The sequence below is a fragment of the Schistocerca piceifrons genome, chromosome 9, assembly GCF_021461385.2.
Source record: "Schistocerca piceifrons isolate TAMUIC-IGC-003096 chromosome 9, iqSchPice1.1, whole genome shotgun sequence".
In the NCBI taxonomy this organism is placed as follows: Eukaryota; Metazoa; Arthropoda; class Insecta; order Orthoptera; family Acrididae; genus Schistocerca; species Schistocerca piceifrons.
Window position 1 is genome coordinate 18,274,400 of NC_060146.1, and position 24,025 is coordinate 18,298,424.

General features: G+C 38.5%; 1 protein-coding gene across 4 annotated transcripts in view; it reads right to left on the reverse strand.

The window, feature by feature from the left end:
• The window catches only part of LOC124717226 (zinc finger protein 271-like), a 131,172-nt gene that overhangs the window by 8,924 nt on the left and 98,223 nt on the right, over window positions 1-24,025 (reverse strand). Inside the window, exon 6 of one of the 4 annotated variants that reach the window (XM_047244020.1) lies at window positions 13,932-14,531. The exons of the other annotated variants lie outside the window; for them this stretch is intronic. Within the exon in view, the coding sequence (XP_047099976.1) occupies window positions 14,495-14,531 (37 nt within the window). The 3' untranslated portion in view covers window positions 13,932-14,494. Of the gene's footprint in view, window positions 1-13,931; window positions 14,532-24,025 lie in introns of those variants that run through there. 4 annotated transcript variants of the gene reach the window in all.

The window sequence follows — 24,025 nt, forward strand, 5'->3', positions numbered from 1 at the left end:
TTGGTGAATGACGCTTCGTCGCTAAATAGAACGCGTGCTAAAAATCTGTCATCGTCCCGTAATTTCTCTTGTGCTCAGTGGCAGAACTGTACACGACGTTCAAAGTCGTCGCCATGCAATTCCTGGTGCATAGAAATATGGTACGGGTGCAATCCATGTAGCATTCTCAACACCGACGTTTTTGAGATTCCCGATTCTCGCGCAATTTGTTTGCTACTGATGTGCGGATTAGCCGCGACAGCAGCTAAAACACCTACCTGGGCATCATCATTTGTTGCAGGTCGTGGTTGACGTTTCACATGTGGCTGAACACTTCCTGTTTCTTTAAATAACGTAACTATCCGGCGAACGAATGGACACTTAGATGATGTCGTCCAGGATACCGAGCAGCATACATAGCACACGCCCGTTGGGCATTTTGATCACAAAAGCAATACATCAAGACGATATCGACCTTGTCCGCAATTGGTAAACGGTCCATTTTAACACGGGTAATGTATCACGAAACAAATACCGTCCGCACTGGCGGAAAGGTACGTGATACCACGTACTTATACGTTTATGACTATTACAACGCCATCTATCACGAAGCGAAAAAAGTGGTCCTACTGAAACATTCATATTTCTTTACGTACTACACGAATATGTAATGGGGGTTCCTACTTTTAAAAAAACGCAGTTGATGTCTGTTGGACCTATGGCAGCGCCATCTAGCGGGCCAACCACAGCGCCACCTGGTTTCCCTCTTCAAGCTAGACGAGTTTCGTTTTGTGTAGTTTTTTCGTTTGATGCATATTTCGTGAGATATTTGGCCCGGTCACTATCAATGGACCACCCTGTATATACAGCTTTACCAGGTCTACAAATATGAAACCGGAATTTCCCTATAGATGGTGCTAGCCGTCAGTGTACGGCCCGTGAGACCGCGTCGGCAGCGCCATCTGCTTCCTGTAACGGCTGACGACTAGTGTCAACACACAGTCACCCAAGTTCCATACAACGGTATCTGTTTCAAACCCGTAAACACGTCGGGTTTTTTGCCTACGAACTACGATTTGCGGACAGCTCTGGTTTTCTGTTATCATTTGAAGAAAACTGCTGCAGAACCGCATCGAATGGTTGTCGAAGCTTTCGGCGAACGTGCTCTTGGGAAAACACTGTGTTTCGAGTGGTTCAAAAAATTCAAAAGTGGGGGTTTTGACGTGAGAAACTGCGAGCGCGGGAAACTACCGAAAGAGTTCGAAGACAACGAATTGCAGGCCTGAAGATGGTACTCAAACTCAACAGGAGCTCGCGGAACAATTGAATGTGACGAAGAAAGTCGTTTCTCTCCGGTTGAAAGCTATGGGAAAGGTGCAGAAAGTGGGAAAATGGGTTCTGCATGAACTGAATGAAAGACAGCAAGCAAATCGAAAAACCACTTGTGAAATGCTGCTCGCCAAATTGAAAAAAAAAGTATTTTCCTCCACAGGTGATGAAAAATGTACACACTTTGAGAATCCTAAGCGTCGTAAATCGTGGGTAAATCCAGGCAAACCATCGACATCCACTGCAAGACCAAATCGCTTTGGGAAAAACACAATACTCTATGTTTGGTGCGATCAGAAGGGTGTCAGCTATAATGAGCTGCCAAAGCTTAATGAAACCGTTAACACTGATCGCTACCAACAGGAAATGATCGACTTAAATCGAGCATTACGCGAAAAACAACCGGAATATGGAAAAAGGCAACACAGGGTCATATTGCTCCATGATGACGCGCCATCATGCACAGCAAAACGGACCAGGAAAACGATCGAGGCGTTCAGTTGGGAAATACTGGGGCATGCGGCTTATTCTCCAAACTTGGCTGCGTCAAATTATCATCTATTTGCATCTCACTGAACAATGCCTCAATTCGTATGGAAATGTACGAAAATAGCTCGCTGACTGGTTCGCTTCAAAAGAAGAAGTGTTTTTCTATTTTTCTTCTTGGCGTGACATTCATAGCCTTTCGGAGAGGTGGGAGAAATGTATAAATAGCAATGGAGATTATTTTGAATAAAATATTGTTTATCAGTTTCAGACAACAGATGTGAAACTATTTCAACCAAATTCCGGTTTTATATTTCTACACCTGGTACAACTTTAAGTATATTCAGTATTCGAAACAGATGTCGACTGTGATCTCTTGGTCCAGCCCCACAGATTTTTCTTATGACGTTCCTTTTGTACCTTCACTATGTCACTTACCTGTGTAGAGTGCTCCATACCAGATGTCCATAAGAAATTGACACTGGAACACTCGAAGATACGTCAATCTTAAATATTCTGAAATAATTAAATCTCTCAGTTTGTACATTAGACATGTTACTCTTGATATTCTTCTGGAGATATGACCGAAGAGTTCTCCCCATGTCAACTTGAAGTTAATATAAAATCCTAAAAGTTTAACCGTTCTGTTTTTTTTTTTTTTTGTATTGTTAGATAGTCCTAACAGAAGGTGATGGGTCTTGTCCGGGTATCACAAAAGTTTACTCAAGGAGAATCATTTGACTGCAACATGATATTTGTTGCAATACTGATGTGTCTTGATGAGTTGTTAACTATCGTAGTGACATCTGCACAGCAGATCGCTGAGTGGGGAACACGCTGTGGCAAATCGACGAGTGCAACTATGAAAAGGAATGGTCCAACAACTGATCCCTGTCACTACCTGTCTCAATATTTTTCATCAGAGAATGTTTGTTTCTCAGTGAGGCATATCATTTCTTGTCACGTAAGCATGAAGCAATTACTTTTACTGGTGTATTATGTACCTCATAACATTCATGCTCCTAAAGTAATATTCAAAGACTTGACTTGGGTCACATAAAACAAATGAGACTTTATTCTTAGTTTGAAAAGCAGTGATTATCTGGTTTAAAATGTTAAGAATTACTGAAATGGTATTTTTCCCCGCCTGAAAGGGCATTTTTTCTTCAAAATAATCACTTAAAATCTTAAACATGGCTGCAAAACAGCAACTGCGTAATTCAGAATGCACTGAAAACTTAGCCTACCACCCAGTTGCAAATAAAGGTTTTTATGCCTTGACCATGGTTTAGATATTTGTAAAAATATCTTCTTCAGAAGTAATGGCGCTAAAAATGAATACACCAGTTAAAAAATAATTATTTTTTTTACAAACATAATAAAATATTAATAGAAAAATATTTATAAAGTAAACGTACTCACTTATTAAATCTCATAATGCAATAGGCGTCACAGGATAAAATACTTGCGTAAGTTACATGAACATTGTGTCTGAGACTAAGGCCAACAGCTACAAATACACAGACTAAGGCGACCAGGAAAACTGGGCTAAATAAGGCGCTAAATACATGCACGTAAAAACCGCGCCTTGGTTGTGTCAAATAACAGCATTTTATAATAAAGAAAGTATGAAAATTCCTCTACAAGGCTATTAAAATATAAAAATTTACAGGTATACATTCTGTATAATATTCTTAATACATCTGCTGACAGAGTAATATTGTACATAAATTCAGCGTGCAGAAAGATAGAGGTTTGTTGTATGTATTTAGCGCTCTCTGTGGCCCAATGTTCCTGGTCGTCTGAGTCTGAATATTTGTACCAGTTGGCCTTAGTCTCTGACGTAAGGTACATGTAACTTACGCAAGTATTTTATCTCGTGAGGCCTAGTGTATCATGTGATGTAATAAGTGAGTACGTTTACTTCACAAATATTTTTCCATTAATATTTTATTATGTTTGTAAAAAAATTATTTTTCAATTGGTGTATACATTTCTCGCGCCAATACTTCAAAAGAAGATATTTTTACAAGTATCTACACCATAGTTAAGGGATAATAATTATTTGCAACTGGTTGGCTGATTTTTCAATCTAATAATGACTTAGTTGACTTCAATAAGAGCTCGAAATATTCTGGAAATTATAAGCGCTATTGTGACAGGTCGATACTTCTGGTGGAGATTTTTGTCTCATTTTTAAAAAATTGATAAAGCTTTTAAAATTTTTAATGATTCATGGAACACTCCAAACTGAAAACGTTTTGTTAAAAATATATACTAAAAGTTCACAAATCAGTTTTCTTGATAATTATCCACAGTTTTAGAGTTGGAGGATATTTTACCACTATTACATCAGTGAATGTGATAATTTTCCATTCAAAAGACTGTTTCTTTGGCAACTGCTTCCCAAGTAGTTCACTTGCAGATGTGTCGGCCGAGTTGATAATGTTTCCAATTCCTTTCACTGAAGACTCAAAGAACTGGTTCAGTTGGTCTGGTTCACGTGACACTTTTTGTGTGTGGGTAGGAGAGTGTTCTTGTGTGACAATCTGCCATGCTGCTTCGCACTTGTTTGGAACTATTTCTATTAAACTTTCAGAGTCTAAGCTTACTTTTATACAATCTTTTATATTTCACGTATGTCCTATACTCTGTATCTACCTGTTTAGTGCCTATCTTAGAGTTATTTTTATATACACTTCAGAGTAACAAGATGTGTTTCCTAATGCTTCAAGTTCTTTAGTATACTAGTTTGGTAACTTTGTTTTAGACTTACCATTGAAATTAATCTTTCTTAGAGGAGAAACATGTACCACACATCAATACATTGATTAAAGAATCAACCAAGTGTAGATTCAAAACTAGACTGTTCAATCTGTGTTTCATACATGAAATCCGATTTTATGCAACTTAGTGCCGGCCGCGGTGGTCTAGCGGGTCTAGGCGCTCAGTCCGGAACCGTGCGATCGCTACAGTCGCGGGTTCAAATCCTGCCTCGGGCATGGATGTGTGTGATGTCCTTAGGTTAGTTAAGTTTATGTAGTTCTAAGTTCTAGGGGACTGATGGCCACAGATGTTAAGTCCCATAGTGCTCTGAGCCATTTGAACCATTTACACAACTTACTCTGTCAGCAAACACGTTCACAAGCTCATCTTTCTGGCTTCCCACTCAAGTCACTAAATTTTCTTCATAGACGGTATTACTGATGTAACATCACAGTTCGCTGTAGCATACGAAGAGTAATCGTTCATGGCCAAAAAACATCCACCTGCATGACTAACAGCAAAAATCTCACTAGAGATATTAACAATAATATGATTTAAGAAGTTTTTTTACGAGTAACACTTTTATTTGTACAGAATAAATTTCAATAATTTATCCAGTTTACTGATTGTGGAGCTCTGTGGCTGCGGATTATGTGTTATTTTATAAATAGAGCAACGAACCAGTTTTTGAAAAATGTGGCTGGTTGCTATGTATAAAGGAATAAGTTTAATGGCCTTAAGTTAACGAAAAGAGACCTTGATTTAGGATTGTCAGAGTTTTGACATTTCTGCACTGAAGTCACCACATATAGTGATATCTTCATTTTTTCTTTAATACTTCTTTCACAATACTTTCAAAATTTTTGAAGAATATTTCCACAACTCCATGCGGAGACGTAAAAAGTCTTAGAACTACCACGCTCTGTATGTGATCTGAGGCGTTTCCGGCATATATCCTGTTTCCAAAGTTCTCGGGTGTACTCTCAGATCCAGTTGTCGGAGGTCGACAACATTTCGACTCTTCTGCTGTCATCAGATGGTGCTGCTCGAATGATGTGTCTGCTACGTACTGGCAGTATTTATGTCAGCCTAGTACTGGCTCCCACGCCTAGCTCAGTTTGAAGCCCACGTGTCTGTTGATTAGATTATCAGTCACATTGACTTCAATCGCTTTTTTGAAAATGGAGCCCCAAAATTTTTAGGTGGTAGCCAGGACTTTCGTTTGCTGGTAATTCATTTTACGTCCACTTCCAATGCAGTGTTCTGCTGTTACACAATTGTTGGGCTGTAGCATGCTGTGCATCGATCTTCGGATGTGCGGATCGTCTGTACAATACAAGTTTTTTCGCATTCACACGGAAGATGGTACACTCCCGCTTTTTTGACGCCCAGGTCGTCTTCCACCGTCGCACATAAAGCTCGTGTTTTGGCTGGCGGGCTTTCCGCAGTAGTCTGCAAATTTTTGAACATACATTGCCAGCAAACGGTATGAAAGCGTTCTTCTTATCGCCATCTTTCGTTTTTTCGGCCTCCATGTTGTGAATATTGTTCTTTACTGTCACGCTGCGTAAGACGACAAACAGGAATTCTCGTGCCAGTATTCATAAGACAATAGCTATGTCAAATTCAACAAAAAATAACTCCGAATTCTAACTAATTACTGCATCCTACTTTAGAAAATCAGACACACGGCAATTCAAGAGGTAGATTCTTCCCTCACAGACAGTCACGTTCAAACAAATATGGAAAAGTTACCTAATTCGAATAGGAATGTGTTTGCAAGCTTAACACAGACATTGCAAAGTCAAGTCACAACAGACGTAGACAATGAGAATACTGATGAACCACTTACCACACAATGATTAACGGCAGCTCTTCAAAGACCAATGATCTTGGGACAATGCTTCAGATGTTACTCGCAGAAAACAACATAATTCTGGCGACACATCTTGACAACAACAAACAGGAAAGTAACAACATTCTCGCGACTCAACAACCAGAAAGTAATAAAACGTTAGCGACACATCTTGACACAAAACAGAAAGAAAGTAACAAAATTCTATCAAGTCATATTGACCAAAAATTGCGAAAGCACTTGAGAATTAGCTAACAAACCACAATGACACAAAATTAAATAAAATTTCTGGCCATTTAGAAGCGCTTGCAGTAATCAGACACAGTCGCAGACTTCATTTTCGCTACGAGTTGTTGAAGTAGATAATCAGTTAAAAATATCAAAGAAACAATGCACAAAGAGAAACATTTGCTTCTTAAGGAAATACATAAAGCAGTTCCCAGTGCTGCAGTCGCAAGACGACAACGTAAAACACTCAAGCATTCGAAACAGATCGGTGATTTGGAATCGGCGATTAATAAAGTCGACAATGACGCTACGACACAATCGCAATTTTTAACAGCACAAGTAGAAGACGTTCCTAAAAAAAAATCGAACAATTAGTGCTCAACTCGGCAGACACACTTCCCACACCTTTTACACAAACAGAAGAATTTCTTTCATTACAGCGTTTTCAAAACGGCCAGCAAACAGTGAACAACATCAACGCACAGGAGATTAAAATATTAAAAAGCAGTCTTGCCAACATTGCGAAAACTATGTCATATGATCAAAACCCTTGTGATTCTCCAAATACTTTAAGGACAGTCAGACGGATTTAAATATGAACAAAATATGCGCAAAATGAGAAAAATAAGGGACTCTGAAACGAAACAGTGACAATCGCGAACATTTTACAATAGAAACGATATACAAAATTCTCCCAGACACGACGGTTCGACTATAAACATTTTCTTTCAGTACGAACATTCACAGCTTTTTAAAAAATGCAAATACAGACTTGCACCTATTAGATTGGATTCAGCAACTCTCTTCCTCTTTACCTCCAGCTTGGCCAGTAACTCACAAATTAGAGTTCATTGGCAGTTTTTTGAAAGGCGAATGCGCCCAGTAGCCAGCAATATTATTCTGTTGAAGAATTCCAGAACGTATTTTTAGCGGCGTATTGGTCGGAAGCAGCACAGCGAGGCGTCAAAGATCATTTAATTAAACCTACCAAATTTTGAGAAGTCGCAACAATTTCGCAAATTTTTGAGTACACTGTGCAACATTTAACAGAGCCAGTCAGTCCGCTCCCATTCAGCTTTGCAACTCAAAACTTTCTCGTTCACTATGTTTTCTTTACTTAAAGGTCAACAGAAAGAATGTATTAATGCATTTCGCAACCTACTTCAATTACTTGAAATTCAGCAGTCTGACTAATCTTCCGTTAAGAAAAATTTCTCTCAAAGCAACAGAGGTTACAATGGCAATAGGAATCAAGGTTATAACAGATCATTTAAGAACAGACACGGGAATAGTCACAGGGACCAGAGTAATTACAACACGCGAATCAGTTTTAACGGACAGCTTCAGTACAGTCAGCAAGAAAACCAAAACTCTGCTGGTACCAACCAACACTTTCAGCAGCAAGGTAATAGCTGGCACACTTCGTCTCGGCAAAATTACGGATCACAGCAGAATTACAATAATAATAATCAGGAAAACAATTATGTTCATCGAAATAATGAGTTAAATTCCAAGCGTCACGTATCAGAAGGTACGACAACAGAACCACAATCAGGATTACAGGCACAGTAACAGCAAGGACACGAGGCAAAGTGATAGTTCCGAACAGCAACAACACTGCGTATTCAGTGAACCAGATAGTCGCTTTCGTCCTCCTGACACACAATGACTAGAAAGAAGTTCAGCATACTGTGGATGTCAACAGCAAAGCGTCTTCTACAGACAGTATGACCACACTAACAGAACGTACCACGTTGGAAGACATAAGAGACACTTTATTGTAGGAAAAAGAACAGACACAAAAGAATGTGTACCATCCGATTATCAATATACAAACTGAATCACATAATTTCACCGCAGTAATTGACTATGGATCTCCAGTTACAGTGATTAGTGATGCAGCATTTAATAAACGCAATGCGAATAATTGTTGCTCTACATTCCCATTACAAAAGACTAAAGTTAGAGGAGCAGTTTCTGGAAAAGGAGTAGATGCAAAACTACAGACACACTTAAAACTTACTATCATGGTCACACATTTTCTGCAAGTTTTTGGATCGTCCCAGTTTTAACAACCGAAATTATGCTAGGTATGGATTTCTTGACAGAACATAAAGCGCTTTTGGACTTTAAGGACTCATATTCTGCTACGAAACAATAACAAGTAAGTTGCATTACAGTTTCAGCAGAGCATTTCAGTGAATGAACAGGAAATTAACAGGAGATGATTTCGTACCAAGTAATGACATCTGACAGAAGAATTTGATTTGTTATGTCATAATTGATTGATATTCTTCGACACTGGACCCTTATCATGTTTTTGGCAATGTCTTTTAATGCAAAAGACACAAAATTTTCACACGCAAGTTTTTTAAACACAAAGAATACACAACATCATTTTTCACTGACATCTTTTGCTACTGACAATGCAGGTGAAGAATCTAATTTCGACGTTTCGCAGACGATCAAAGCCAAGGTAGACATTTGTGAAGCAGCAACAGACAAAGACAGACAACAGTTACAAGAAGTTTTATAATCGCATTTACAGGTTTTTGACAATGCACCCGGCACATGTGCTTCCAAACAAGACAGATCGTTAAGGCGTGTGTGGTTTCACGACAGATTAATGAAACTATATTTACAGAAACAGATAGACCACAGGAACTTGATGAAATCATACAAAAGTTTCATGGAGTAACAGTGTTTTCGACGTCAGACTTAAAGACTGGATTTTGGCAAATAGGACTTTACCCCAATTGTGGTAAGTACACTGTCAATTGCTTTGGTAATTGTTATCAATTCTGCAAATTACCCCTCGGCCTTACCATATCTTCAGCAGCTTTCATTCGTGGCATGATTTAAAAGAAAGGGTCACAGCATATGCCGATTACATACTCATTGCGGAAGCAACTTGGCATAAACACAACAGTACGTTGAATGCACTACTGGATGCATTATCACATCAGGGTATTCCAGCCAATCTACGTAAATTAGAGTTTGGAAAATCTATTTTTAGGCCACATCATCTCTGTTGAAGGAACTGAACCTGACTCAGGTAAACTTCAAGCTATGTGAGACATCACTATTCCCACAACTAAAAAAACACTAAGTTTTCTTGGCCTCGTCAATTTTTTTAGCCGTTTTATTCATTATATGGCTTTAGACATACTAAGGCTTTGTCAGCTAGGTGGTAAATACTCAAATTGGTTCTGGGATGATCAGGCATTAACCGAATCTGAAACGTGCTTTATAGAATGCCCCACTATTATCACACCCATATCTTTCCAAAGATTTTTGTGTTGCACAGACAGCTCCAAAACGGCACTTGGAGTTCATCTCTTCCAGGAACGAAAAGTATTGCCTTTGCCAGTCGTGTATTTTCCCCAGCAGAAATAAATTATTTCATTATAGAACTCGAAACATTATCAGTCCTCTCGGCTTTTACAAAACTTCGTTGTTTCTTGTATTGCAAACACTCTAAAGTGTGTACAGACCTCTGTGCAATTCAGTTACTCATGTCCGCCAAATTTTCGCATGATCGTCTGGGAGGATGGAAATTTTATGTACAGTCATTCAATTTCAGTCATCCATATTCCAGGCGCACAAAATGTAGACGCTGCCGCTTTATCACGATCTCTTACTGCTTCTCAAACGACTGCTTCCACACAATTTTGTCGATCAAACTTTTTTACGTCTAGTAAGTTGCGTTAAAAGATATTACCAAAGGATCCAGTGTGGAAGAATATCAAACAATTATGGCATAGCCGAGAATTCTTCCGGGTTGTATGGCCGTGGTCGATGGAACTCTTCTACCGCTGACATTTCGTCCAAGGCTACGTTGGACGAAACGTCAGGGATAGAAGAGTTCCCGGAAGAATTCTCGGCAGCTGATACATCCGGTCGTGAAAGTCTTCATTGTATAATTATGGCATAACAAACAAAATTCTACTATCAGACATTATTACTTGGTACGAAATCACATCCTTTTCAAACATTTAAAACCCGACAGTAATACTTGGCTTCTTCTTGGTGATCTTATCAACAAACTGATATGGTATATCCATCTGAGCTATGCTCATTACGGGCCAAGAAAGTGTTTCCCCATACTTCGTCAAACAACCTATTTCATTGACATGGAGAAAAGAATTAGGCGCGTTCTCACGAAATGCAAACGCTGTGAGCATGCAAAATCTTCCGATACATCACATTTGGCTCCACTTTTCCCAATTATCCCCATTAAATTACGTCATTTAGCGGCGGTCGACCTCTACACGCCTATGCTAAGGAACAAAAAAAATTTTGCTTACATGTTTGTTGCAGTTGAGGTAGCATCTACATTTATTTCCTTTACGCCACTTCGCAGAGTTACAGCTAAAACTCTTTCAGTTGCATTCACTAAGAATTTTTTACCACACGTAGGACACGTAGAAATGGTTATATTGGCAATTGATCACAATTTAGTTCCGCAACGGCCTCGGACATTGCACAACTGAAAGATTAAACACATTTTTATTTCCAGGTACCATGCTTCCTCCAACACATGTGAAAGAATAATGAAACAGATAGGAAAAGTATGTAGACTTTATTGCCACAAACAATACCCTGAATGGGACAGATATATGAGATATTTTAGAACACCATTAATTCAATTCCTAATGATACAACTTTGCTCTTGCCACAGTTACTTTTGAAGAATACAATCCTCCAAACAAAATAAAAGAACCTGTTTCTTTCCCCAAGTCACAGTGTTTACGTAATCGTGAACTGATTGGCATTGCAACAACTAAAACAAGAAAGATAGCTCAGAAGAGGAAAATGATTCGAAGTTGGACAAAAAGTTTTGGTTCGAGCTCAACATTCTCTTGTAAAGCAAAGAACAAGTGTCAGAAATTTCCATTACTTTATTACGGACCGTTTCGGATTCGAAGAGTTCCACATCCCAGCGTAGAACGAACGCTTCGAGATGTCATCACATCACCAATACAAAACCGTTCACTGAATAATTATTTGAATTTCGTCTCTCTAAAGATGACACCAACGCACCCATCTAAACTAAAGGAATTGGTATAGGCATGCGTATTCAAATACAGAGATATGTGAAGAGTCAGAATATGGCGCTGCGGTCGGCAACGCCTAAATAAGACAAGTGTCTGGCGCAGTTGTTAGATTGGTTGCCCGTGTTATGTACATAAATGAGTTATTTATGAAGGTTTTGCCTGATACTACTTGAGTTCAGTTCTGTCAATGAGTGTGGGCTTGTGGCTGTCACTATTCCAAACTTATTTTAGAATCTAAGGGTACAAGAATGCAGATGTAATTCTTCTGATTTACGAATTGTGCTTTATAATCAGTGAAAATTGATGAATGCAGCTACCTCACTTTTGAGTTATGTCTATAATTAACTGTAGGCTCGTATCACGAGTTCGAGCTGTTTGTCTGCATCTTAAAAAAAAAAACTAAAGAGGAATTTCTGCATTCGTAATGAGTTTAATTTTTACTAAATAATTAACTAACGAGTCGTCTCTGTTGTATCTTTCGTTAACAGTGATCTTGTTAAAGATGCCTCAATGCCATGACTGAAATTTTAATGAAGATTTCAATTGCTGTGGTAGCGGCAACCGCCGTCCTGTGTTAGTAGAGGAGGAGGAATTATTGCTACTGACGTCCCCCCTGCCACCGCCCCTATCACCATAAATTTGAACCACCTTTGTCAGTCATTTTGGCTACTTCGAAGGCAATGGCGTTCTGATAATTACTAGCAATAGCCGATGGTTGATATTTGTGACATAACCACTTCATCATATGTTTTGCTGTTTGTAATGTGAATGTATTTTCTTTATTTCATTTAATATTCTTTACTAACAGGAAGTGATTTTATACTGTTGCCCTTATGAGTTGTTTGCCACCAGTTGTTTATTGAAATTTAGTCTTTTCAGTTAAAGTTATTCTTGAATGTTTGCTTTTAAAAATAAATTCATCAGTGTTTTAAGAAACGTTAATAAATTCGTTATGGCTCAGTACCAGAACCACTCAACACCAGCTCTGTACCGATTCCAACCTGTATATGCACACAGAATAGCAATTGCTTTGGCTCATACTGTGTCTATAAGGCGTTTCGTCTCTTTGGTTTCACTGCGTCATGACTTATGTAATAGATACAATTGTTACAGACCATATACAACGCTATGTTCTAAAATAATTGACCCAGATCTTTACAATCCATCATTTTACAAGCAAAGGTTACGTAAAAGAAGACAGCTTGGATTTTTTCCGCCAAAGACAAAGTTGTCACAGAAAATAAAAGCAACATGAGAAACAATAACATCGAATTTTGTGCGTCATAATGCATTTTCTATTACAGGCTAACGTACAGATAGGAATGATAAAACAGGTAACGTACATATATTTGCAAATGTGCAACATGTACCGTCAGTAATCAGAGGAGATATTTAATTTCAGCGTCTGTGCTACAACCAGGGTTTCTTCATTGACTGTAAGAATTTTAATATAGGTGTCGCATATGAAGACTGAAGCATTTATTACAGATGAAGTGTGTGAAGCAATAATTTGTGGATTTTTATAATGATGATATGATAAGATAACAGGGAGTGAGGATAGCGAATTTTTTATGATTATTATGCAGACGTTTATGATTTGAAGTATGGCATACTGATGTTAAAGATTGTTAGTAATTATGTGACGATTTTACCCTTGGGGTTTGTGTGTTTCTCTAATGAGTAGTATTTCTAATGGTTTGCGATAAGGTGTTGCATAGCATAGTGCAAGTCTATGAATTTACAGGAAGATAAACACTTTGTCTCAACAATATGCATTTTCTTCTTTGCGAACAGCAGCGTGAAGGACTGAAGACGCTTATTGCCATGTACTTGATTTGATGAATCCATAGTTCTGCTTGCGCTAATGGATTTTTTCCTCATTCACAGGATAATATAATTTCTCATTCTTTTTCAGCTATAGCTAACCGACTTCATAGGAAAAACAAAATTTCTTAATTATTTTAATTCTGTATTTTTATTTTGCTTGTTCATAGATATTAAGTACTCTTTTTGATACCATTTAAATTTTGCATTTACAGTCCCTGGCCAGTTTATTAGACGCACTACAGTTTTTAAGCAAATTTTGATTTATGTCTCACGAAATTTGTTTTTTAATACACAAATTGTGATAAAATGATTATGTGTAGTCTACTCCATAACTATGGTGATATAAAATATAAATAAAACGTAGTATCTGTTGAAAATATTTTATTTCAATTTGTTGAAAATATTGCAATAATGACAACAAAAATTAAAATATTGTAAAAACGAAAACATTAGTTTTAATATCTTGTTTTGCCACCTTTTGCAGCTTAATACGACGTGGCATGTTGATGCAACACTATTGTATCCTGCATTTGTGGATGATGATACCACACATGGATGATCTTCTCCAAGAGCTGCGTTTTCGTTGTGATATCTTTTGTCACTTCACTCTTCATTAGTTCCAATACATTTTCTATGGGGTCCATGTCGGAACTATTACCTGGCCAGTCTAACAAAGGGATATTTTGTTCCTTCAGAAAGGATTTAACTGACCTGGCTGTGTGACAGGGAGCTCCATCCTGCGTAAAGATTCGGGAACCATTCTCTGAGCTGTGGTATTAAAAGTTTATGCAGGACTTCCTTGTGCTTGTCTTGCCTCATATGTCTTTAACCACGTAAAGACTTCCTGTACCCTTGCCACAGATGACAGACCAAATCATCACCTTAGTTGCATGTTTTGCGGTCTGAGTAATGCAGTCGGGATGAAATTTTTCTCCTGTTCGACGGTGCACATACTGAGATTTGTTAGTTAAAATTTCAAACGTGCTTTCATCGCTGAAGCATACCTGTAAAAAATCAAGAAACATAATTAATATACTACGAATAAATGCAGCACAGGTTATAACACATCGAAAATGATAATCTTAAAGTTAAATTACTCATCTCCAGACGTCCACATCTTTATCACACCACTGTTTAGCCCACTTCAGACACTTTGCTTTCATTGTGGCTGTTAACTTTGGTTTTCCAGCGGGTCAACAGGCCTTGAAACCAATATCCTTCAACTTTCTGTGAACAGTGCGTTCAGATGCATTCACATTAGCCTCGTTCGGTTGAGATTTTATCTGTTTCGTTGTTGCAAATCTGATTTCTGGGTAAATTCTTTTGAGAAATCTTTCAGAACTTGGAGTGAACATTGGTTTTCTTCCACATTTATTCTTCCTTCTGGGGATCAGTCTTCACCTGAATCAATTTTCTTCTTCATGCGCCTCACGCTAGCTTCTTACATTTCCAACCTTCGTGACATTTCCCGATTGGAATACATTTTCGTATTAACGAGCGCTTTCACCTCAGGTTTTTTACGTAGTGAAAGGTCACCTCTCTTATCCATTTTTAAAGGATTAGTAATATCTAGCTGTTAAACAATCAATTGTGATGTCGATATTACGAAATTGATAATCAAGGCGAACAAAGTATTACACCAGTTACATGCGAGAACGCAAATGAACAGGTCCTTTCCTGTACGCTGTACTGTGCACGTTGATACTTACAATAAGTCAACACTCAAATGTCACGAAGCAACAATAAATACAAAATTCAACAATGTAGTAAGTGCCCTGACTAACTGTGATAAATTTTCCGTTTAATAACATTAAACATAGTACTCAACACATAATCATTACAAATAACATTAAACATGTGCAGTGCGTCTAATAATTTGGCCAGGGACTGTAGGGTAATTACAAATAATTGGCATGTGCATAGGTTAAGGTTTAGAGATCACATTTTCATTTGCTTTATGTTTTGTAACTGACAGACGACAGACAAATGCAATAATTTCTTCTTTTTTTACAGCAGCAAAATGTACTGCACATTCCTCTCTTTTCCTTCCCTTTGCTCTGTAATCTTATGAGCATTCACTCGAGTATGAAAAAAAAAGAAAAAATACGCTGCAGAAATCACTATAGTACTCTTGAATAACGACACGAGTGGTCTACTCATACTCGTGTAAACAGTAATAACACTGACAACAATGTTTGCATATTGATATTGGCACATTGCCCATGCATGTAATGATTACAGTATTTTAATGTTTCTTTCCTCTCACAGATTTCGATTGTGATTATTTTCTCTAAGATGTCACTACCGACACATCTGTATAAAATGTAATCTCGATGCTGGTCAGAAATGTTTGTTATTCTTTGCCACGTAATCTGAGAATTTACTATATATAGCTTTGGATAAATGTCTTAACTTCATTTTTTTTTCGCTGTATTGTAACAGAATACATGTGCTTTGTAAAAGCAGCACATTCAAGGACTCACTAAGTGCAGTCTGAGAAAGTTCGACGTATTATGAACGTTTCTTTAGCGCGACATGCCACATCGATTAACATGATTTTAGATGACTACACAGTCATTTGGTGAAAATGACATGGCAGTACCTTTTGTGAATTGACTGACTCTAGTTATCACTGGACTCATTATGGGCAAGTACTGCATCCATTCTTAGTCGCCTCACAAACAATCATGCTACAATGCTTTCACTTCATAAATTATAAAACAATGTTATAAGTGCTAAAAGACACTTCAACATTTGCTAGGTAGTGTACTGTGTACACTCACGCCAAGAGCTTCGTGTACAATAACCACGAAAAGAAATTGCTTCGATACATATTTGCTACGACTAAAAGACAATGTAATCACAGGTCAATCTCATGAGTTTTTGTGCAGAATGACTACAAAAATAATAACGCCATTAATGTCATTTTTCCCACACTTGATGACTTCATAACTAGTGCACACTAATGTAATACACAATTTTCTTCAACTTGTGCACACTTCTGTCAAATGAAATATAACATATTCTGAGTGCACCTGGGCACCAATGTAAGCAATATTTGTAACATTACTTGGAGCACGAAATGTACAGAGCTTTTTGGAAATTAATTTATGTGCGACTGAGCACCACTAATTACAAAACAAAATTCTTCATGACTTCTTTACGGTGCATATATGCATGTCACATGTATATATTGTATATTCTGTAATCTTTTCATGTTTCTCTATGATATAATGTAGTACTTCTTAGTTTACTTCTACTTTTGTGTAATATTGTATAGACGAATGTTTCTGTACGCTCTTTGCCATATGCAAAAATCATCCTACAAAATTCTGGCTGCAGAGGCCGTGGGATAGTGAAATATGTCTATTGGGAGTTCGTTATTTGCACTCCTGGCATTTTTACATACTTTCGATGACTCAAACGCCAAGCGATAATTTTGAATATCTTATTTTTCGAGAACAGTCTTTGGTCGTGTTGTACGTGGTGGTACAGGCGTACCCAATGTATCCGGACTGGAAAGCTTCGTTGATCGTGACATCATACCCTATCGAACATATCATGTCACCGAAAATGCAAATAAAGACTTTGGGAAATCAACATATATGTCACCCTCACCCTTTTCCTTGTATACACGTAGTAGACGTAAGATATCAGTTAATGAAACTGTTTTTATATGGATTAAAGGTAAAGGTACCTGTGAATATGTTAAATTTGTTGGAGATTGTACATTGTATTTTCACAAATAAAGTGATCTGTAGCGTAGCTTAAAAATGGACAAGAGTACATCTAGGACCTGTCGACATAGAGTATGCAACAGCATGTTACGTCAGCTCTCTGAGCGCATGACCTTTGACCCCGCCGATGAGGCAGCGTTACGCAATCTTGGCAGCGCGCCAGCCGCGGTCTGACCGACGAACAGCGGACGCGAGCACCTAGTGCGGCTAGTGCTCGCGTCCGGGATAACTCTCGGCTGGCACTGTGAAATCGTCCGAGTCCCTTATCTGTCGCCGCGCCAGTGCGCGGCTATATAAGCGAGCGCTGCCCGCGTAGCGGATCATTCGCGCTGCTGCCGCTGCACAGGCAACTGCATTGAACGCTGCCAAGATGCCTTAGCCTTACAGAAGATACAGTCGCCGTCGCCGTGCAAGACAGACTATATATAGCTCTGTAGCTGGAAAATGCGTGTTTTGTCATCGCTGCTTGGCAGCGAGCAGCGCAAGTGTTCTGTCGTTAGGGTGACAATGAGACAGACTCCGAGCAGACTCGAGGCAATGTAGAAGTAAAGTTTAGTGCATACGTGTTTAAGTAAAACGATTTGTGTTTGAATATTGTGAAACAGAGGGGAAAGATTTGATTAGTGATTTAGAACGAAAACAGTACCAAGATGAATGAAGGTAAAAATTTTTATTTAGTGGCACTGCAGTCGCATGATTTAGGATTCATTGTTGAATGAGACATCCATATCAGGGAACTTGAGATTTTCATCAAAGATTGAGTAATTTTCACTGTAAGGTACTTTTCATGTTTATTGACAAGCTTCCTGGATGCAGGGACAATGACATCGCAATCCGAGATGGCGTTGACAGGAAATGTAAAGAATACAGAATTGCAGCAGTGGGAAATTTAAAGAAATTAAACTGTGCCGGGGGAAAATCTACAGATTTTAGCTTCTATTAAATTGAAACAGCGAATCACAGCACAATATGTTACCAGCCATTAGAATGAAAAAGTCACCAGCCAGTACCTGCCATGTTCAAAAGTATCTGAACGGTCCGAATTATGAATCAAAATATTTTAGATATATTTACAATACTACACTACTTCAATTTTTAAATTTCCCGTCATCAGCCATCTTGAAATTTTTTTAATTTCCCACCAGCGCCATCTTAGATTGCAATGCCATCCTCCCTGCAACTAGTGAACACGCATATGTTGGTAACATAGCATTCACTGGGAGTTGAAGTCACGATATAGATCCGAAACCGAGGCTGAAGGGTACGTCACAAACCCTACGACATACTACTCAGGACAAGAACTGACGATAATTCTACGGTGGGGAAGGTATACCAGAGATGATCATCAGTTCTGGAAACATTCCCTCTGAAGAGAATAAAGGATAAAATGGAACACGTCTGAACCACCTCCATTTTGCCAACGACATTGTACTGTTTGCCTCTGCAAAGAAACTTCAACACTGAAACTGAGAGCGTAAAGGAAACTTCCGACACTAGCACAGAAAATCTGTCATGTCATTATTATTTTAATCTATCTACCACACGTAGACACAAACTTGCCACTTAACAAATTGGTAAGTTGTTTTGTCTAGTGTTCTGTCAGTGATATCAAAAGCGATTCCAACAACAAGGTTTGCCAGACCACACCACCGATGGAGTTTCGCATATTTCTGCCCTGTGCAGCGGGCACATTCCCTGACACCATAAAAATCACCTGGTGTAAATCCATGCTCTCTGCAACTACACACGGAGGCTATGTAAAGGTTTTTAACCACCGCTACCAGTCACAATAATTTGTTAACTAGTGTATTATTTATTTATTGTGGGAAATGTTTCGAGGCTATACCTCATCATCAGGCTATGTGACTGGCAGCAGTGGTTAAAGCCTTTACATATTTTTTGAGACAGCCACGGTCAAAAAATAGTCAAAAATGGCTACAAATTCTTACATACCAATGTCTGTGCTGTGAGCTCCAGCAGGCTCCTCAAGACCACGAGCAAAATTCTGGAGTGTGTCATACCCTAAAGAGTTCAAATGCCATTAACTGAAAACAACACCATTCAGGCTAAGCAAGTTGGGTTAGAAAAAAACTATCGGCAAACATGCAGGTCCTTAGATCGCCAAAACCTCAATCGATTTAAACCTACTTAAGCTGGCCATTTAAACTGAGACAGACCTTACGATAACACAGGGTGTACATAAAGTCCAGGAAACGCTTTCAATTAGTTATTGCACAAGAACTAAACATTGTACAGATGTCATACAATTGTAGTTTGAAGAGAAACTCTGAAGGGTTTTTTTAAATTTTTTTTATAACAAACATTTGATGTGCGAACCATGAATGACCCGGCAGACGTCAATACTGGAATCGAGTTCTTGTTGTACCCGTCCTAGCATGGCATCGTCGACTGTGGCAGTCGCTTGCCGTATTCTCTCCCGGAGCTCTGCTACATCACGTGGTAGAGGCAGTACATACACCAGATCTTTAATGTGACCCCACAGGAAAGAGCCACACAGAATGAGATCTGGTGATCAGGGAGGCCATTTCATTAAACAGCTGTCCCCTTCTGTGGCACGGCCGATCCATCGATTTGGCAGCTCCGTGTTCAGGTACCCACGAACTTCACGATGAAAATGGGGTGGAGCTCCATCCTGCTGAAAGATGAACGGAGAGTCCGATTGTATGAGGCATCATCCATTGTTGCAACATATGTCTAAGGAGGAATATCCAGTGACAGTGCTCTTGGCGAAGAAGAATGGCCCATATAGTTTTCTACGTGACAAGGCACAAAAAACATTTACCTTTGGGAAATCTTGCACAAATTCAGTGCATTCGTGTGGATGCTTTGTACCTCAGATTCGACAATTATGTCTGTTCACTTCCCCATTAGTGCGAAAGTGGCTTCGTCACTGAAAATTAAGCGATCAACAATGCCACTCCATCCTCATTCAATTGTCGCAACTGCGGAAAAAATTCAAACATTCAAAACTCTTGTCTTTGTCGAATACCATACAAATAGACTTCCTACAAGGTTGTGTGTTATCACCTATCCATTTGAATCTTTTCACCTGTGGCATATCGGGTGGTTATAATTAAACTGACGGCGCTCCGAATGCTGCAGTGCGGAATATTTATATCGTACGATGCTGAAATATTGTACTTACGATCATTAGTCGATGCACTGATGCAGTATACTAAAAACAATAGTTCTACTTTCTGTCGCCAGGTGAAAATATGGCGCTATGAGCAGTGAGAATGAGGCATTTGCCCCGTTTTGACGTCAATACAGTGGCCGTTGCTTTGTAAGAGCACGCGAACACCCTTACTCCCGACAGCTTGCGGTTTTATTGGTTATTTTTCTTTGAATGCTGTTAAACGTAATACAAATATGGTAATCTGAAATATACGGCACTAAATCTACCGCGCTACGTTCCGTTCCTACTCCTCTCTCGACTCCGTGAAACTTGGCATCAGAGTCACGAGGAACCGTCACTTGGGCACGTTTTAAGGAGCAACTGGCATGACGTAATTGCCTTACGGTCCAAATACATGCAGATTTGATAAACAACGTGCAGGGCTCACCGCGTGCACTGCTAGCCCCTGCCACTCAACTAAAAGTTTACATCAACGTAGTACACTACAGTAGACTTTTATCCCGATTCGCATGCCATAAATCCCGCTAGATCAGTGTGTCTCAAACTGGGACGCGACCCTGGGGTGGGGATTGGGGGTGGGGTGGAGGGGGGGGGGGGCGAATGGCGTGCAAGGGGGGAGGCGAGTTACGTTAGGAAAAAAAAAATGTTCTTAGTAACCAGTGTTGCCAATTTAGCGACAAAAATGATTTAGCGACTTATCTGGCGACTTTTGGAGTACTGACGACTTTTGAAGTACAAATCAAAACTATTTTGGGCCAGTATTTTCATTAACTATAGAATGGATACTACACTGACTTTGTTCTAGATTTACTATGTTAAATTAACTTCTTAGCAGATCATGTAGCATTGTTCAGCATTTAGTAAACTTGAATGTGGGAATTGCCTATAGGGTAAGAAAAACTTGACTATAGAACAATTCATTATTCATTACCCACTAGCCTGTTATCGTCGATGGCGTATCGATCTATAATTCTTCAACTTTTGAACTCCCTTTATTTTTCGAACTGACAAAAAACATACGTAATATTAAGTATAATAAAATACGTCTCTGTCCAGCAACCTCTAATTTTTCGAAATGTTAACTCACAGTCAAATTATTACCACATGCACAGTGGTAACGCAAGAACAATTCGGTGGGGGTATCTCAGACACTATTACGTTTTAAAAAATGAACAATAGGACTGATAACTAGTTACCGAGTGAGTAGATTGTTTCATGACCTATAGTTCGCCTGAGTTTTAATGTATTTTCAGTGATTATAAATTGGTGAAACTTACGTTGTGGTGGCTTACATAATGGATTTACCGCAGAAGAAGAAGCAGTACGCTCAAAAATATCGGGATGCGTGGGAAGCAGAACCTGAATTCAATAGGCGACTGAAACCAGTCGTTGGAGACTTATCCAAGGCAAGATGTCAAGTATGTGCAACAGAGTTTTATGCTAAATTGTGTGATATTAGAAAGCATTCGAAAACTATTAATCATAAACAAAAAATTGATTTAAAAAAACACGAACCACCTTACCTGTGAAAATTGTTCCGAAAACTACAGTTAGAATAGCAAGCAGAGCGGAAGGCACCCTTTCTTTATTTATTGCTGAATATTGTTCTACTTTAGCTGAAGATAATTTAGGACTGTGCAAGAAGGTGTTTTCCGGCGATGAGGGCGCTAAAAACATTTAATTACATCGTACAAAGTGCACTAACATTATAACTGAAGTTTTGCCTCCATATTTTACACAATCATTGGTTGAAGATATAGGTAACCAAAAATACGGTGTACTAATAGATGAACCCACAGATGTATCAATATGTAAAATGCTAGGTATCGTTATACGGTACTATAGTGTAAACAACCAAACCATTACATCAGCATTTCTCAAACTCGCTGTAGTAGGAACTGGAGATGCAAGAAATCTGGCTGCTGTTCTTGTGAATTCTTTGAAAGATCTCAAACTTCCAATCGCTAATATGGTAGGAATTGGCACAGATAATGCTTCCGCAATGGTTGGAATAAACAATGGGCTTTTCGAGCAACTCAAGAGAGAATATGGTTTGAAGTATTTCGTATTGATCCGTTGCATTTGTCACACTCTTCAGCTTGCAGTTTCGCATGCCTCAGTGAATACCATGCCTAAAAACATAGAGTTTCTTGTACGAGAAACCTACAATTGGTTCTCCATTTCACCCAAAAGACAAGAGGAATATAAAAAGGTTTATGAGACAATAAATTGTGGAAAACAGCCACTAAAATTTTTGAAGGTCTGTACAACACGTTGGCTTTCATTTGAACCAGCAATACAAAGAATTGTGGAGCAGTGGGAAGAACTAAAGCAACAGTTTTCACTTGCCATGGTTCAAGACAATTGTTACATTGCTGATCTTTTGTACAAGTTGTATTTTGACGACTCAAATCATCTTTACATGTTTTACCTTAAACATGCTTTAAAAGACGTACAAATAGCAATAAAAGCTTTTGAAGAAGAAGACAAAATAAATTAATAGATACACTTGTATTTCTCATGTAGTCACTCGGACAAAACATAGTTTCTCCAACTGTTGATTTGTTGACAACACCAGTTCCAAGCGAATGTATGTACGCAAAACCGAACCTTGGCTTTATGTTTGAACAGAAATTGTCTTAGTCAAGTTTGTCTGAAGAAAATAAAGTTTATTTGAAGAAGATATGCATTCAGTTTAGTCTGAAACTCATAAAAGAAATTCAACAACAAAAAATGTCAATGCTGAATGTTGAAGAAACACTAAAAGTGAATAAAAATAATGCTGTAGCGGATGTAGCCAAAGAATTGGGTTTTAGTGACGATTTCATAGATGGTATGCTGCAAGAATGGCATAATATCAACTTCATTAGGTGGAATAACACTACTAACACTTCGATTTTGGAGTGAGGTTTTGCAGTATAAAAATGCCGCAGGGGAGAATCCTTTTTCTTTGATTTCACAGCTAGCAATGACTGTTCTATGCCTACCGCATTCAAATGCAGGAGTGGAAAGAATATTCAGTTCTATGAACATTATAAAAACAAAACAACGTAACAGATTATCGTTAAAGACAATTAATGCTTTAATCATATTGAGAGACAAGCTGAAGAAACAAAATAAAGATTGTGCATCTTTTGGCATACCGTCAGCCATATTGGAGCTTATTGGAACGAACAAAAGTTACTCTTTTGTGACAAAACCAGTCGAACTGCAACATCATCTTTTGAGCGACGTTCAACCCTCTACATCAACTACAGTTCTGTCAGAGTATGAAACAGAAGAGTTATTCGATCTTCTGAGTGACGACGATGAATAGCTCACATAGCGGCATGTATATATTTTGTAACCTAATTTGAGTTCTTGTTTTCTTTTGTTACAAATATAGTTGTATATTTCTAGTATATTTGACTACTGTGATTGAAACAACAATTTGTGTGTTGCGTCAGTTATGATAACACGTTTAATTAAACGTTAGCGTATTTTATATGTATGTTGTTATAAGCGATGCGTTATTTAATTAAGTCAATATAGCAATTACGTATGAGACAATTTTTATTAATATTTTATCAACCCCCCCCCCCCCCTCCCACACCCTTGCTTATTG